Below are 18,534 nucleotides of genomic sequence, written 5' to 3' on the forward strand. Positions count from 1 at the left end.
CCCGGAGGGGCAGAGCATCGCCCCCTGGTGGGCAGAGCGTCGCCCCTGGTGGGCGTGCTGGGTGGATCCTGGTCGGGCGCATGCGGGAGTCTGTCTGACTGTCTCTCCCCGTTTCCAGCTTCAGAAAAATACAAAAAAAATACAAAAAATTAAAATCATAGGTTCCATGTTCATTCTACCACATTCATGTAGGGACAGAATAAATAATCTATAGATGGTTTATTGAGTTCTAAAGTTTTTCTAATTGGGATACTTTAATTGTGAGTTTACTGTAATCCACAAGATGTCCCAACTTGAATTTTCTTAGGATGGAGTTCCAATTTTAGCAGGACACATACAATTCTCACATGATCTAATAATTTGAGTATGACCATAGCTACACTCTCTGAAGGGCAGATCCAATAGGTGCTGGATAATTCAGACCATATTGCTTTAGCAGGAACTAGGAAATGGTTGCCAACTTTATTTGTTTATTCCTTTTTTCATTAGTTTGTTCATTGATTTCTTCATTTTCTTTTTTTATTTTTTTTTTATTTTTTATTTTATTTTATTTTTTGATGCTGGAAACGGGGAGAGACAGTCAGACAGACTCCCGCATGCGCCCGACCGGGATCCACCCGGCACGCCCACCAGGGGCAACGCTCTGCCCACCAGGGGGCAATGCTCTGCAGCGACCAGAGCCACTCTAGCGCCGAGGGCAGAGGCCAAGGAGCCATCCCCAGCGCCCGGGCCATCTTTGCTCCAATGGAGCCTTGGCTGCAGGAGGGGAAGAGAGAGACAGAGAGGAAGGAGGAGGGGGGTGGAGAAGCAAATGGGCGCTTCTCCTATGTACCCTGGCCGGGAATCGAACCCGAGTCCCCCGCACGCCAGGCCGACGCTCTACCGCTGAGCCAACCGGCCAGGGCTGATTTCTTCATTTTCTATTCATTAAGGGGTTATTAAGTATAAATATATCCAACTAAAGGTGGTAGAAAATATGAAAGAAATAGAAAACATGATTTTCTGAAAATTTTTATCTTTAATTATTATCATTTGTTAATTATCACCATTAAGATAATATATGTCCACATTGTCAAAAATAAGTACATTTTTTGCTCCATAAGACACACCTAGAGTTTTAAGAAGGAAAAATAAAAAATATTCTGAACCAAATGGTGTGTTAAACTATTTAATAAAATACCGTATTTTTCACTCCATAAGACACACAGCATTTTCCCCTCCACTTTTGGGGGAAAAATGTGTCTTATGGAGCGAAAAATACAGTATCTCTATCTCCTTTGGAGGTTGTGTCTGAGGTGGATGGGAAAGCATTAAGAAGCAACAGCATACAGTGGAAGGTATATCCAGCTAATAATAAAAATTATCAAGATTTGAACTTTGACTATATGCTGGGGATTTTCTGAACCACTTTACAGACATTATATCACTTAACCCTCGTCATCACATGATGTATGGATTCCATTCCACAGGTGATGAAGCTGAGACTTAGATTAAATTACTTCCTCAAGATCACATGCTTAGTGAATAGTAAGATGAGAATTCTAAGCTTGTGCTTTTTTTTTAACCACTATGACATTTTGCCACCACGATCACTTAAATTGCAGTGCTGAAATACCAAGTTTGAACAATTAATTTCATTGTAGTCAGAGCCTCTGGATGGTTAGGACTATAGTTATAGTATAAAATTCTGTTTAGAGAACTGTTTCTTCTACCTGAGATATTTATGTTGTGTAATTTAGATTTTTTTGACCTTATAAAGTGGATCTAAAATATTTATTTATATAAAAGAGGAAGGGATAGAAACCGAGACAGAAAGACAGAGAAATATCAATATGTTGTTCCACCTATTTCTGCCATCGTGGGTTGATTCTTGTATGTGCCCTCACAAGGTGATCCATCAAACCCACAACCTTGGCATTTTGGAATGACACTCTAACCAACTGAGCACCCAGCCAGGGCTGAAAGTAGATGTAAATTTATATTAGAGGATTTTACTTGAATACTGACATTATTCCTTCCATTTCCTTTCATAGATGTCATTTATTTTGTAGGATATATATTTTTGTACCTTTAGTTGACTTAGAGAAACTGAATTAGGTAAACATGGGCAGTATTTTCTTTTATAGAAAGGAGTACCTTTTGCAGTATACTTCCCATGTCTCTTTTAGAAGAGGAAGTATTAGAATAATAATCTTCAAATAAGTTTGCGTGATAAAGAGCTGTCATATTTCCTGCTTTCTCTATTTTCATGAAATTTCATGAAGACTGATTTTTTTCTTCAAACATTGTATAACTCTTAAAATATAATTTCTATGAATATCAATTGATCTAATCGTTTAGGCAGAAGTCTAAACCTTTTGATCTTTATACTCCTCCTAATGGGTTAATGATTTGATTTTTTGTTTGTTTTACAGAGACAGAGGGAGAGTCAGAGAGAGGGATAAATAGGGACAGACAGACAGGAACGGAGAGATGAGAAGCACCAATTATTAGTTTTTCATTGCGTGTTGCAACACCTTAGTTGTTCATTGACTGCTTTCTCATATGTGCCTTGACCACAGGCCTTCAGCAGACCAAGTAACCCCTTGCTTGAGCCAGTGACCTTGGCTCAAACCAGATAAGCCCGCGCTCAAGTTGGCAACCTCGGGGTCTCGAACCTGGGTCCTCCGCATCCCAGTCTGATGCTCTATCCACTGTGCCACCACCTGGTCAGGCTGATTTGATTTTTAAAAAATCTACCATTCTATTTAATGAATGTCATAATTCTGTGTTCAAAATGTAATTTTATTTGACCAATCGAGGTTTTCATTAAATATACTACCCAAAGGTATGTAGGTTGCCCAGACAATCTTTCTTTATAGTTTAGCAACAAAATGAAATATTTAAATTTGTTATTTTTAATTATTTGTGCTTAAATGTTAAACATAGATGAGCAGGAAAGAATATTAACTAATATTTCCACAGTAATACCTAATCTCTGTATTGTATCTATGTTTTGTAAAGTACTTTCATGTATATTGAGGTCTTAAGAAGTTAATAAATGTTCCCTTTGTAATTGGAGTTAGACACATAGGAGTTAGTATAATTGAGAGGAAAAGACCAACTTTTTACTACTGATAAAACTGACAGAAAAAAAGACTGGCTTCTTCATAAAGCCATCCACCTAGTCAGAGCAGTCCTCAGTATTTGCAGCCAACAGTCTAAAACCTATGCTTTCTGCAGGTAGGCAGATGCAGAAGAAGGAGGAAAGAGGACTGGGCTAATCATGACCAAGCCCAGCTTCTAACTTCTTACTATGTAGTTACATCATTTCTCCCTAGCGGCCATTGCTCTAATGGAGTTTCCTACTATAATTATACTACATTATCTCATTTTATCCTGACAATAACTTTGTATTGTTAATAGAATAGAAATCATTAGTTTCACTTTTTATAAAACAAGAAAGGGAAGAAGAAATCTTGTTTGTTCAAGATAGGTTATGGCAGATGAAAGAGACATCTGATTTTATTTGCCCATTGTTTGAAGGTAGTATCTTCTACAGAACGTAGGATTTTATTTTGATCAGCTATAACATAATAGTAGATATACTTTTTAGATTGTATAGTTTATAATTTATAATTCATTAGCAGGGTATTGGCATATAGACATTTAATTGATTATTTTAAATTTATATGCAATGAGTTTCATGCTGTCTCATAGAAATTTCATTTTTCTTTGATAATAGTTTACTGAGTTATAATTCACATGCCATATAATTCAGCCTTTTAAAGTATAAAATTATGTGGTTTTTATTATATTCACTAAGTTGTGTAACCACCACTATTATCTATAGTAATTTTAGAATGTTTTTATCACCACCTCAAAAAGAAACCCTGTACCTATTAGCTGTCAATCTCCATTCTGTCACCCCAGTTCTTGGCAACCACTATACTAATTTCTCTCTATAGTTTTGACTATTCTGAACATTTCATATAAATGAAATCATACAATATGTGGCCATTTTGTCTGATATTTCAAGATCCATCAACATTGTATAACATATCAGTACTTCATTTTTATAGCTGTGTGGTATTCCATTGTTTAGTATACCACATTTTGTTACCACATTTTGTTTATTCATTAAGTGCTTGATATTTTTTTCCCCACTTTTTGGCTATTATGCTGCTGTGAACATATGTGTACAAGTTTTTGTGTGAACCTATGTTTTTAATTCTCTTGGATATATACCCCTTGGAGTAGAATTGCTGGATCATATAGTAGTTCATTTTTTGACATTTTTCTGAAATCCATCTTATGATTCATAGAAAAGTTTTCTTTAACCATTATTTTTTTATCCTTCTCTCCCTGTCTTAACATCACTTTTCAGAAAATATTGAAAGGAACTGAGTTCTTTTGATCAGTTTCATTTGACCATGTTGTCTCTGTTCCTCAAAAATTTTATTTGACCTACTTTTAAAAACAATGTGGTATATTACTAAAATATTTCATATTTGTGGGATCAGTCAGCAAATTTTGGCAGGCAGTAAAATTGTTCGGGTGACCGCTTTTTAATTAGGTGTGCTGTTGAGGATACAGTTTAGTTCAGGGGTCCCTAAGCTACGGCCCGCTGAGGCCATTTATCCAGCCCCCGCCATACTTCCGGAAGGGGCACCTCTTTCATTGGTGGTCAGTGAGAGGAGCACATTGACCATCTCATTAGCCTAAAGCAGGCCCATAGTTCCTATTGAAATACTGGTCAGTTTGTTGATTTAAATTTACTGGTTATTTATTTTAAATATTGTATTTGTTCCCGTTTTGTTTTTTTACTTTAAAATAAGATATGTGCAGTGTGCATAGGGATTTATTTGTTCATAATTTTTTTTATAGTCCGGTCCTCCAATGGTCTGAGGGACAGTGAACTGGCCCCCTGTGTAAAAAGTTTGGGGACCCCTGGTTTAGTTCATAGAAACAGTATAGTGTTCTAACAAAATAGTGCCTTGTTGACATTCAATCAGTCATTTATTTATTCAGTATAAATGTGATACTTCTCAATCCTGGTTATATTTTAAAGACCCTCTTATAGCATTAAAAAAAAAAAAAGGCCTGACCTGTGGTGGCGCAGTGGATAAAGCGTTGACCTGGAACACTGAGGTCGCCGGTTCGAAACCCTGGGCTTGCCCAGTCAAGGCACATATGGGAGTTGAAGCTTCCTGCTCCTCCCCTCCCACTCTCCCCGCTTCTCTAAAATAAATAAATAAAATCTTTTTTTTAAAAAAGTTAAAAAAAAAAAAAAAAAAGGACATGCCACTTAATCTCCAAAAGTAGGTCTTAAGCCTGACCAGGCGGTGGCGCAGTGGATAGAGCATCGGACTGAGATGCAGAAGACCCAGGTTCGAGACCCCGAGGTCGCCAGCTTGAGTGCGGGCTCATCTGGTTTGAGCAAAAGCCCACCAGCTTGAACCCAAGGTCGCTGGCTCCAGCAAGGGGTTACTCGGTCTGCTGAAGGCCCAAGGTCAAGGCACGTATAAGAAAGCAATCAATGAACAACTAGGTGTTGCAACGCGCAATGAAAAACTAATGATTGATGCTTCTCATCTCTCTCCATTCCTGTCTGTCTGTCCCTGTCTATCCCTCTCTCTGATTCACTCTGTCTCTGTAAAAAATAAATAAATAAATAAAATTTAAAAAAGAAAAGAAAAGAAAGTTTAAAAAAAAAAAAAAGTAAGTCTTAAGAATCTTTTGGGAAAGCTCCATAGTTAACTTAATGGATGGTTACAAGGTGCCCAACTCTGAAAGAAAAGACATGAAAGCTTACAGAGCATACAAGTCTAGCAGGCTAGGGTAAAAACAAACTCCCTACTATATTATAAAATGGTAATAAGGCATGGCTAAGGTACAGTGGAGATGTAGAAAAGAAGAACATTTAATTCTGACTGCTTGGAGGTGGTAAGATTTGTCCTATGTCCTAACAGATAAATAGAGGTTACCCCAGCAGGGTGGGATTTAGATGAAGGCCATTCTGGGTAGAAGAAACAGTATATAAATATACTCAATGAAAGAATATGTCTCTTTTAAGGGAATTAAAAAGAGTTTGATGTGATTGGAACAAAAAGATATCAGTGAACAGGTGGTAAGATTTGAGTCTAGTAGAGCCAGGCGGGAGCTCTTTCATAAAGAGACTTGTGCGTTGGGCTAAAGAATTGGAATTTGGCCCTCGTTGAATGGCTCAGTGGATAAAACATCAACCACTAGTCAGAGCACATACAAGAAGCAATCAGTAAGTACACAACTAAATGGAACAAGTAAGTGAAACAACAAGTTGATGCTTCTCTCTCAATAGGAAAAAAAGGAATTTGATTTTGATCTTGACCACTTTAGGGAGTCTGAGGTTTGAACTTAGGCTTTGGAGTAGAGTATGTGAGGGAAGAGAAAAGGGAAACATATACATACAGTGTGTTCGTAAAGTAATGGTGCAGTTTTGACCAGTCATAGGAAAGCAACAAAAGATGATAGAAATGTGAAATAAAAGGAGAACCCTCCTAGTTTCTGTAGGATGATGTGGCAGCATGTGCGCATGTGCAGATGATGACATAACACTGTATATAGCGGAGCAGCCCATGGCCATGCCAGTCAAGATGCGGATGATACAGAGGAAAGTTCAGTGTGTTCTGTGGCTCGCTAAATTCGAATCTGTGACCAAAATGCAACGTGAATATTGGCGCATTTATAATGAAGCGCCACCACATAGGAATAACATCACTCAGGATAAGCAGTTGAAGGAAACTGACAGTTTGGTGGAGAAACCTTGTTCTGGTAGGCCATCAGTCAGTGATGAGTCTGTAGAGGCTATACGGGATAGCTACCTAAGGAGCCCTAAAAAATCTGTGCATGAGCCCACATTGAACTGCACTGAATAGGTATGAAACTGGGAGAGTTTTCTTTTTATTTGGTGCAGATTTCACATTTCTATCTTCTTTTGTTGCTTTCCTGTGACCGGTCAAAAATGCACCATGACTTTACAGACACACTGTATATAATACATAGTGAAACAAAGAATCCCCCAAAATACTTTTATTTCAAGAAAAATTTTTTAAATGTCTGTTCCATTTTAGGTTTCTGATTTGTGTTTATTTCCATAAATATAACCATTTTGGCCAGTTTGAGCAGTTGTAGTAGAATGAGCAGTGAAAAGGAAATAGGTTAGTAGGAAAGGTTAGAATTGGAATGGGAGGTAGAAGGAAACAGGAAGCTGAGAGGGAGGTAGAAAAGAAAGAGGGGCCAAAAGGTGATAGAGGTGGAAGGGAGGGGAGGAAACAGATACTTGATAGTTCATCTAGAGACACTCAATGGAAAAATGACCTAATGCCAGAATATACGTTGTGCCTTGTGACCTCCTGCTTCTGCTTGTTGGTTTAATAGTGGTCATTGTCTGTTTTTTTTGTTTATTTTAAAGAGGATGGAAGAATCATCCCTATTTACGTTCTTGACATCTTTAGGTTTCTCCAGACAATAAAGTTATGTATGTATTTTGTGGTTTTTTTTTTTTTGTTTTTTTAAATTTTTTTTTATTTATTCATTTTAGAGAGGAGGGGGGGGAGAGAGAGAGAGAGAGAGAGAGAGAGAGGAGAGAGAGGAGAGAGAGACAGGGGGAGGAGCTGGAAGCATCAACTCCCATATGTGCCTTGACCAGGCAAGCCCAGGGTTTCAAACCAGCGACCTCAGCATTTCCAGGTCAACGCTTTATCCACTGTGCCACCACAGGTCAGGCTGTATTTTGTTTTGATAATTGTTTGTATTATTTACTATACTATATCAAATTAAGAATATGAATCTTCAGCCTGACCAGGGAATTGTGCAGTGGGTAGAGCATCGGACTGGGATGTGGAGGACCCAGGTTCAAAACCCCGAGGTCACCGGCTTGAGCACAGGCATCTTTATATTTTTATACTTTTTTGGTACTCACCCTCCTGTAGTAATTTTTTTTGTTACAGTTTATGTTCAGTATCATTTTTTTATTAGTTTCAGGTATGTAGCGCAGTGGTCAGGTCAGAGACAGTCATACAATTCACATAGTGCTACTTCTGATATTGCCAATAGCCTCTTGGCACCATACATAGTTATTACAATATTATTGACTATATTCCCCACGTTATACTTTACATGCCTATAACTATTTTGTAACTACAAATTTGTACCTCTTAATCCCTTCACCTTTTTCACCCAGCTTCCTAAACTCCCTCCCTTTTGGCAGTCATCAGTTTGTTCTTTGCATCTATAAGTCAGTTTCAATTTTGTTTATTCATTTATTTTGTTGTTTAGATTTCACATGTGAGTAAAATCGCATGGTATTTGTCTTTCTCTGACGGACTTCTTTTTTATGGCTGAGTAAGTGTGTGTATGTGTACCGCCACTTTTTTTTTTTTAGGTTAGAGGTGGGGAGATAGGCAGACTCCCACATGTGTCCCAACCAGGATCCACCTGGCAACCTTGTCTGGGCCAATGCAAGTACTGAGCAATTTTTAGCACCTGAGGCTGCCATGCTCAGACCAGCCGAGCTCTCCTTAGTGCCTGGGGCCATGCTTGAACAAATCGAGCCACTGGCTGCAAGAGGGGAGAGAGTGGAGGACAGAAGCAGATTGTTGCTTCTCTTGTGTGCCCTGATTGGGAATCGAACCTGGGATGTCCATAGGCCAGACTGATGCTCTATCCACTGAGCCACCAGTCCAGGCCCCACCACTTTTTTATCTACTCATCTATTGATGTGCACTTTGGTTGCTTCTATACCTTGCTTATTGTAAATAATGCTGCAGTGAACATAGCATTGCATATGTTCTTTTTCTTTTCTTTTTTTTTTTTTTTTTACAGAGACAGGGTCAGAGAAAGGGATAGATAGGGACAGACAGTTTTTCATTGCAACACCTTAGTTGTTCATTGATTGCTTTCTCGTATGTGCCTTGACCACGGGCCTTCAGCAGACCCAGTAACCCCTTGCTCGAGCCAGTGACCTTGGGTCCAAGCTAATGAGCTTTTGCTCAAACCAGATGAGCCCGCGCTCAAGCTGGCGACCTTGGGGTCTTGAACCTGGGTCCTCGGCATCCCAGTCCGACGCTCTATACACTGCACCACTGCCTGGTCAGGCCATATGTGCTTTTAATTAGTGTTTTGAGTTTCTTTGTATATATACCAAGAAGTAGAATTGCTGAATCATAAGGTTGTTTCACTTTTAATTTTTTCAAGGAATCTTTATACTGTTTTCCATAGTGGCTGCACCAATCTGCATTCCCACCAACAGTGCATGAGGCTTCCCTTTTCTCCATATTCTCACCAGCACTTGTTATTTCTTGATTTATTGATGATAGCCATTCTGACAGGTGTGATGTGATATCTTATTGTAGTTTTAATTTGCATTTCTCTAATGATTAGTGACATTGATTATCTTTTCATATGTGTATTGGCCATCTGTATGTATTCTTTGAAGAAGTGTCTGTTCAGATCCTCTGCCCACTTTTCTTTATTTTTTATTTTATTTTATTCTTTTATTTCTCCAAAGCTAGAAGCGGAGAGGCAGTCAGACTGACTCCTGCATACGTCTGACCGGGCCACCCGGCATGCCCAACAGGGGGTGATGCTCTGCCCATCTGGGTGTTGCTCTGTTGCAGCTGGAGCCATTCTAGCGCCTGAGGTGGAGGGCATGGAGCCATCCTCAGCGCCCAGGCCAACTTTGCTCCAATGGAGCCTCGGCTGAGGGAGTGGAAGAGAGAGACAGAGAGGAAGGAGGGGGAAAGGATGGAGAAGCAGATGGGCACATCTCCTATGTGTCCTGACTGGGAATTGAACCCAGTACTTTCCACACGCTGAGCCGACACTGTACTGCTGAGCCAACCGGCCAGGGCCTACTCTGTCCACTTTTTAATTGGATTGTTGTTTTTTTATGTTGACTTGTATGAATTCTATATAAACTTTGGATATTAACTTATTAGATATATCATTGGCAAATATTCTTCTATTTAGTAGGTTGTCTTCATTTTCTTGATGATTTACTTTACTGTGCAGAAACTTTTTAGGTTGATGTAGTGTCCCATTTGTTTATTTCTTTTTGTTTCCATTGCTTGAAGACTGTAGTAGTTTGTTTTTTGTTGTTGTTTTTTATTTTGTATTTTTCTGAATTGAGAAGCGAGGAGGCAAACAGAAAGACTCCTGCGTGCACCTGATCAGGATCCACCCAGCATGCCCACCAGGGGGCGATGCTCTGCCCATCTAGGCATTGGTCCATTGCAACTGGAGCCATTCTAGCATCTGAGGCGGAGGCCATGGAGCCGTTCTCAGCGCCTGGGACAACTTTGCTCCTATGGAACCTAGGCTGCGGGAAGGGAAGAGAGAGACGGAGAGAAAGGAGAGGGGGAAGGGTGGAGAAGCAGATGGGCACTTCTCCTGTGTGCCCTGGCCAGGGATCAAACCCGGGATATCCATATGCCGGGCTGACACTCTACCACTGAGCAAACCAGCCAGGGCCCTGTAGTAGTTTTTTAATACAGCAAAATTAACCATAGCTTTCTTCAATGATGAATATTAAATTTTATCTTTTTTTTTTAGATTTTATCTTTTAATGCTTATTGCAGTAAATATGACTGAATTTAATGTTTCTACTTCTTTTATGTCTATCTCACAACTTGAAGGAAAAAATGCATTGAGTAAACTTTTCTTCTCTTCACAAACATTAAAAAGCTTTACTAATTCTTTTGACAGGTTTAATATTTGCTTTGTTTTTCAATGTACAAATATTTGTTAATATTTTCAGCTTTGTTTTGAAGACCACAATTTGAAAACACCTACAAACTAGCACTGTTTTTATAATACCAGAAAGGTGTCTAATGTCTTTGTGTTGTAACTTTTTAAGTAGTGTGATCACTTTCAAGAGTCAGCTTACTAATTACTTAAAGATAAAACTAAACGGTGAATACTGAAATAATATTGATTTTAGTCCTATTTAGTATGAATTCTGTCCTGTTAGATAACCATTAATTTTTTTAATAGAAAAGACCTTTTAAGGGCAAAAGTTTAGAGCTGAATTGTTTTTAGTAGTAATAGACTAGTTCTTTGTATAATGTAAATATTAATATATAGGAGATAAATGTACATTGTTTCTTCAGAGGGGCCTTATTTTGCTCTCTTAGGTCTTTAATACAGAAAAGGAAAATATGAGATAGGAAAAAATTTTTTGATAATCATCAGTGAAGTGGAATTTCCACATAATATTTGAAAATGGGGGAAAGGTTATAGACTTTCCATTCATTTTGTTAATATAGTATATTCATATAATTTTACACCTCTTATTGTTTGCTAGTAAAAAAAGATTTACCATATTTTGAGTGTTCCTTAAAAACAGATATTTAGTTCCAGTGTTATTCTAAAAAGTTAAAAATTAGTTAATTTTTTTGTTTAGAAAGGTTATGTAATTGCTATTGTCTGACTAATGATTGTTTCCATTCTGTTCATACATTAACCCTGTAGGTTCTTGACAATGCCTATGTATATATATATTCACAATTTTTTTAAACTCTGACATTGCTGAAAATGTTATTTGCCACTTAAATATTTAATACAGATCAGCTACTTACTTGTTTGTATCAATAAGTGAAGCTAAATGATGCTGTAGTAACAAGCAATCAAAAAAATCTCAGTGGTTTAAAACAACAGTTTTACTTCTCCCTCACTTTATAATAACATTTGCTGCATTCTGAAAGCAGGTCCACTCTGTTCACTTTGGGATCTAGGCTGAAGAAGCTGCCCTTATCTGGGATATTGCTGTTTTTGTAATGGAGGAAAAGTAGATGGTTGAACCATGTGAAACTCTTAAAATTTTTGTTTGGAATGGGCACATTACTTCAATTCTCATTTCGTTATTCAGACAAGTCATGTGGTTAATCCTGATGTGAATGGAGCAAGAATTACAGCCTTTCCACTTCAGCAAGAGAGGCAGTGAATATTTTCACAGTAAAACCTTCCCACATTATATTCTTGTAAAGATAAAATTAATTATTAAATATGTAAGTAAGAAGAAAACACTTAAACTAAATTAATGTCTCATTAATTTAGAAATTGATGAGTGCCCTAGCTGGGTAAATCACTTGGTTAGAGCATCATCCCCATATAATAAGGTTGTGGGTTCAATTCCCTGGTCAGAACACATAAGTGGAATAACAAATCAATGTGTCTCTTTCTGTCTCTTTCTTCTTCCTCTTTCTCTCTAAAATCAATATAAAAATAAATTTTTTTTTAGATGAGAGGAGGGAAGATAGTGAGGCAAACTCCTGCTTGCACCCCGACTGGGATCCACCCGGCAACCCTGACTAGGGTCGATACTTGAGTACCGAGCTATTTTTAGTGCCTGAGGTGGATGTGCTCAGACCAACCAGCCTATCCTCAGGGCCTGGGCCATGCCCAGAAAGATCGAGCCACTGGCTGTGGAAGGTAAAGAGGGAGAGAAGGTGGAGCGGGAAGGGGAGAGAAGCAAATGGTTGCTTCTCCTATGTGCCCTGAGAATTGAACCTGGATGTCCATACAGTAGCCATTGCCCTATCCACTGAGCCACTGGCCAGGGCCTAATTTTTTAAATAAAATAGAAGTTGATATGTTATATAATCCATATATAAATTTACCCTTGTAGTAAGGGTTTACTAAAACAACAAATAGTTTAATTTCTTTAACCACTATACCTTAACTCCAATAAATTTAATTGAAAATCATGTAACTGGCTATGTCAAAGTGCTTTAACCTTAAGGGGAACAGATATTTGAGAAGTTAAAAGGTATTTACTTACATATGCCAGTATTTCCAAAAGTATTCTGGTAGAAAACTAGTCCTTAGGTGTCAATAAGGAAGAATGTTGCTGGAGTCACATATGTTGGGGACACTGTATACTATACCTACTTCTTGGATATTTAATGAACATCAAAATATGAAATTCTTAGAGAAATCTTTTTGTTCATTTAGCTGTTTTTACCCAGTATTTCCCTGATTTCCTTGACTTCGAAACCTGATTTGCTAAGCAATACCTACTAAATTTTCTTTTTTTTTTCTTTTTTTTGTGGCAGAGACAGAGAGAATCAGAGATAGAGACAGACAGACAGGAAGGGAAGAGAGATGAGAAACATCAATTCTTCGTTACAGTTCCTTAGTTGTTCATTGATTGATTTCTCATGTGCCTTGATGGGGGGGGGGGGGCTACAGCAGACCGAGTGACCCTGTGCTTGAGCCAGCGACCTTGGGCTCAAGCTGATGAGCCTTGCTCAAACCAGATGAGCTTGCGCTCAAGCTGGTGACCTTGGGGTCTTGAACCTGAGTCCTCCACATCCCAGTCCGACGCTCTATCCACTGTGCCACTGCCTGGTCAGGCAATACCTACTAAATTTTCTTAAGGAAATTTTGGCATAAGTAGGTTGGTAAGCTTATTGCAATTTGTTCATTAGATCTGTCTCTTCAGTGTTTGTCAACCTCTTTGTTTGTTAGTTTGTAATAGAAAATCAAGTGCATTTTCTTATTTAACTTCAGGGTATCTCAGTTCAGGGAAATTTCCTGGTAGAATTATTCTGAATTGGATGCAGTCTGATCAGGCACTCTTTTAGTATGGATCCTCTTCTGACTCCGAGTCTAGATCCTTAAAGGAGCCCCAGTACCACCCAGAGGCACTCATTGCCTCAGAAGTATTGTAATGGCATAGCATAGCTGATATTTTAAGATTAGAATTCTGAGACAAGTCTGTTTTTATTTTTATTTCTTTTTAATTTTTTATAGAATTTATTGGGGTGACATTGGTTAATAAAAATATACTGGTTTCAGGTGTATAATTCTACATATAATACATCATTTGTATATTATATTACAAGCATGTTTTAAAATTGAAGTTGTAAAAAATACTATTAAGACAAAAACATGACTGAGTTCTTTTTTTTTTTCTTTTGAGAGAGAGAGAGATGGAGAGACAGACAGGAAAGGAGAGAGAGGTGAAACATCAATTTGTAGTTGCAGCACCTTAGTTGTTCATTGATTGCTTTCTCATATGTGCCTTGACCATGGGGCTCCAGCCAAGCCAGACCCTTGCTCAAGCCAGCGACCTTGGGCTTCAAGCCAGCATCTATGGGTCAAATCTATGTTCTGAGCCCATGCTCAAGCTGGCTACCTCAGGATTTTGAACCTGGGTCCTTATCGTTCCAGGCCAATGTTCTATCCACTGCGTCACTGCCTGGTCAGGTGTATTTTTTTAAAAGATTTTATTGATTTTTTTCAAAGAGAAGAGTGGGAGGGGATAGGGTGGTGGAGAAGTAGTTGCTTCACTCTAACTGTTCATTGGTTGCTTGTCATAAATGCCTTGACCAGGCAAGCCCAGGTTTCAAACTGGTGACTTCCGCATTCCAGGTTGGCACTTTGTCCACTGCGCCACCACAGGCGAGGCTGACCAAGTTTATATTTTAAAACCTTTTTTATTCCTGTTATGAGAAAAAAAAAGATGACATAAAGTAAAACCTCATTTTAGATATCAATCCATTTCTATAAAATCTTACAAGTGTTATTAAAAATTAATATGGACTTTTCTGTTTATTCTGTTCTCTGTTGGGGTAAAAGTTAAGTTGTAAAATTAAGGACGTCAAATTTACAGGTCAACAAAGACAACTTACAGAACTAGATAATTGAGGTTTGGTTTTAGATAAGATGTAAGTGTTGGTTGGTAGTTCTTTTTATAGGATGCTTATGTATTCCACAGCTCAGCCGGCAGGAGTGCCAGAAATCTTGAAGAAAAGCTTGCATAGCTGTTCAGTGAAAGGAGAGGAAGAAGTATTTTTAATTGGCAAGAACTTTCTGAAAGGAACTAAAGTGATTTTCCAAGAAAATGTTTCTGGTAAGTAGACACAATACTGGTACAGAGATTATTGCATGTTTCGCTTTGTTATAAAGATAATAATCATAGCAACAAAGTAAAAACCTTTCAGAATTTTAATAAGTCACTGTTTTTATTTCAATCAGATGAAAACTCTTGGAAGTCAGAAGCTGAAATTGACATGGAACTATTTCATCAGGTATACGTCTTTTTATATTTTGATTGTTTATTTGCTGAGAAATTGAGTTTTGTCTTGAATTTCCCTGAATCAACAGATTGTTTTTTATGTGGGATAGATATAAATTATGTAGTTTCTTTCTTGAGTTTTTTTTAACTGAAATTGAACTATTCAACTAATGCTAGGAGTGATACAGTTCCCTCTATTTTTAAAAGTTTAAGAGCCCTAGCAAATTGGTATTGCTAATTAATGAAACATTTCTTTCCTAATACTTACTTGCGCTAGGGATTTGGATTACCTTAACCTACTATTGGTCAAATAAAAGGAAAATTTATTTATTACCTGCTATGTGCCGGTTGTTTTGTTGTTTTATGTTTGTTAGTTACCTTTTTGCATTTAGAAGCATGATTTGTTACATTAAAAGAGTTTATTTGTAGGCCTTCGCTAGGTATTGTTTCTTAGATAACGAAGAAAAAGAGCTTTAAAGCAAGAATAAAAAACTGACTTAAGAATTAGTATGTAGATCAAATAGAAGCAAATTCAGATGTTAAGACTAGCAGAAGTAAAGGACAAATTTATATATAAATCAGATAGAAGATATACAGAACAGTAGTATGTTTATTTATTTATTTATTTTTAATAATTTTATTTTTTTAATGGGGTGACATCAATAAATCAGGATACATATATTCAAAGATAACAAGTCCAGGTTTTCTTGTCGTTCAATTATGTTGCATACCCACCACCCAAAGTCAGATTGTCCTCTCTCACCTTCTATCTTGTTTTCTTTGTGCCCCCCCACCCCCTTTCCCTCTCCCTTTCCCCCTCCCCCCTGTAACCACCACACTCTTATCAATGTCTCTTAGTTTCACTTTTATGTCCCACCTACGTATGGAATAATGCAGTTCCTGGTTTTTTCTGATTTACTTATTTCGCTTCGAATCATGTTATCAAGATCCCACCATTTTGCTGTAAATGTTCCGATGTCATCATTTCTTATGGCTGAGTAGTATTCCATAGTGTATATGTGCCACATCTTCTTTATCCAGTCATCTATTGATGGGCTTTTTGGTTGTTTCCATGTCCTGGCCACTGTGAACAATGTTGCAATAAACATGGGGCTGCATGTGTCTTTACGTATCAATGTTTCTGAGTTTTTGGGATATATACCCAGTAGAGGGATTGCTGGGTCATAAGGTAGTTCTATTTTCAGTTTTTTGAGGAACCACCATACTTTCTTCCATAATGGTTGTACTACTTTACATTCCCACCAACAGTGTATGAGGGTTCCTTTTTCTCCACAGCCTCTCCAACATTTGCTATTACCTGTCTTGCTAATAATAGCTAATCGAACAGGTGTGAGGTGGTATCTCATTGCCGTTTTGATTTGCATTTCTCTAATAGCTAAAGAAGATGAGCATCTTTTCATATATCTGTTGGCCATTTGTATTTCTTCCTGGGAGAAGTGTCTATTCATATCCTCTTCCCATTTTTTTATTGGATTGTTTGTTTGTTTGTTGTTGAGTTTTATGAATTCTTTGTCTATTTTGGATATTAGGCCCTTATCTGAGCTGTTGTTTGAAAATATCATTTCCCATTTAGTTGGCTTTCTGTTTATTTTGTTATCAGTTTCTCTTGCTGAGCAAAAACTTCTTAGTCTGATGTAGTCCCATTCATTAATTTTTGCCTTCACTTCTCTTGCCTGTGGAGTCAAATTCATAAAATGCTCTTTAAAACCCAGGTCCATGAGTTGAGTACCTATGTCTTCTTCTATGTACTTAATTGTTTCAGGTCTTATGTTTAGATCTTTGATCTATTTTGAGTTAATTTTTATACAGGGGGAGAGACTATAGTCCAGTTTCATTCTTTTGCATGTGGCTTTCCAGTTTTCCCAGGACCATTTATTGAAGAGGCTTTCTTTTCTCCGTTGTGTGTTGTTGGCCCCTTTATCAAAAATTATTTGACTATATATATGTGGTTTTATTTCTGGACTTTCTATTCTGTTCCATTGGTCTGAGTGTCTATTTTTCTGCCAATACCATGCTGTTTTGATTGTCGTGGCCCTATAAAATAGTTTGAAGTCAGGTATTGTAATGCCCCCAGCTTCATTCTTTTTCTTTAGGATTGCTTTGGCTATTCGGGGTTTTTTATAGTTCCATATAAATCTGATGATTTTTTGCTCTATTTCTTTAAAAAACGTCATTGGAAGTTTGATGGGAATTGCATTAAATTTGTATATTGCTTTGGGTAATATAGCCATCTTGATTATATTTATTCTTCCTAGCCAAGAACAAGGTATATTCTTCCATCTCATTATATCTTTTTCGATTTCCCTTAACAATGGTTTATAGTTTTCATTATATAAGTCCTTTACATTCTTTGTTATGTTTATTCCTAAGTATTTTATTTTTTTTGTTGCAGTCGTGAAGGAGATTATTCTTTTGAGTTCGTTCTCAATTGTTTCATTGTTGGCATATAGAAAGGCTATTGACTTCTGTATGTTAATTTTGTATCCTGCGACCTTACTGTATTGGCTTATTGTTTCTAGTAGTCTTTTTGTGGATTCTTTGGGGTTTTCGATGTATAGGATCATATCATCTGCAAAAAGTGATACCTTTACTTCTTCTTTTCCGATATGGATGCCTTTTATTTCTTTGTCTTGTCTGATTGCTCTGGCTAGAACCTCTAGTACCACATTAAATAAGAGTGGAGAGAGTGGACAACCCTGTCTTAGAACAGTAGTATGTTTAGATGTAGATCACAGAGAACAGAGGAGCAGGAACATACTGATGTGTAAAATACTCAAAGCCTAAAATTTAGCATAAAATGCTGATAGGAATAGAAAAGAGCACATGAAAGCAAACAGAGATAGAAGAAGTAAAGAAATTGAGAATCAATATCCAATTTATCAAAAAGTTTGTAATTCCTTTGTGTATTATTTTTATTCCTTTGTGTTTTAAGAAAAATCTTAGATATAAATTAAGTGCTCAGAAATTAAAACCTTGACCTTGGCCTTGTTTGTCACATGTTCTATTCAACTGAGTCAGCTAACTATAGTCTAAGTAAAAAATGTCATCAAATTCATTTTACCCTCAATTGTCATCATTGGCCTCCTGCGTGTCATATCCTCAGACAAAAACATAATTACCATCCCCTGATGGTCCTTCCCAATACTATAGTGTACCAGGGAAGAAGAGAATGAGTCTGATGTGGTTCACAGTATCTTCCAAGAAGATATAGTACCCTTAAATAAGTGCTGGTTTGGGTAAACTGAACCCAGTTTGGCTAAATGAGAATTAAGTGATTAGGAAGTAGTGAACTGCCTTGTAAAGTACGTACATCTCAATTAATATTGTACAGAACTTGTGCTTGGTGGGCACATTTTTTCCCCTCAAAATTTATTCATTCTTTTATTCAATAAATATATTTATGTGTATTTTTGTTAACAGGATAGATAGAGTGAGGAACAAAACATCCCAGTTTCCTATTGAACTTATATTCT

General features: G+C 37.3%; 1 protein-coding gene across 7 annotated transcripts in view; it reads left to right on the forward strand.

Moving 5' to 3' along the window:
• The window catches only part of NFAT5 (nuclear factor of activated T cells 5), a 125,208-nt gene that overhangs the window by 84,523 nt on the left and 22,151 nt on the right, over positions 1-18,534 (forward strand). For all 7 annotated transcript variants that reach the window (XM_066243990.1, XM_066243992.1, XM_066243991.1 and 4 more), the window contains 2 exons: positions 14,741-14,875; positions 15,001-15,053. In XM_066243990.1, the coding sequence (XP_066100087.1) occupies positions 14,741-14,875; positions 15,001-15,053 (188 nt within the window). The remainder of the gene's footprint in view (positions 1-14,740; positions 14,876-15,000; positions 15,054-18,534) is intronic.

This window comes from Saccopteryx bilineata, chromosome 9, assembly GCF_036850765.1.
Source record: "Saccopteryx bilineata isolate mSacBil1 chromosome 9, mSacBil1_pri_phased_curated, whole genome shotgun sequence".
In the NCBI taxonomy this organism is placed as follows: Eukaryota; Metazoa; Chordata; class Mammalia; order Chiroptera; family Emballonuridae; genus Saccopteryx; species Saccopteryx bilineata.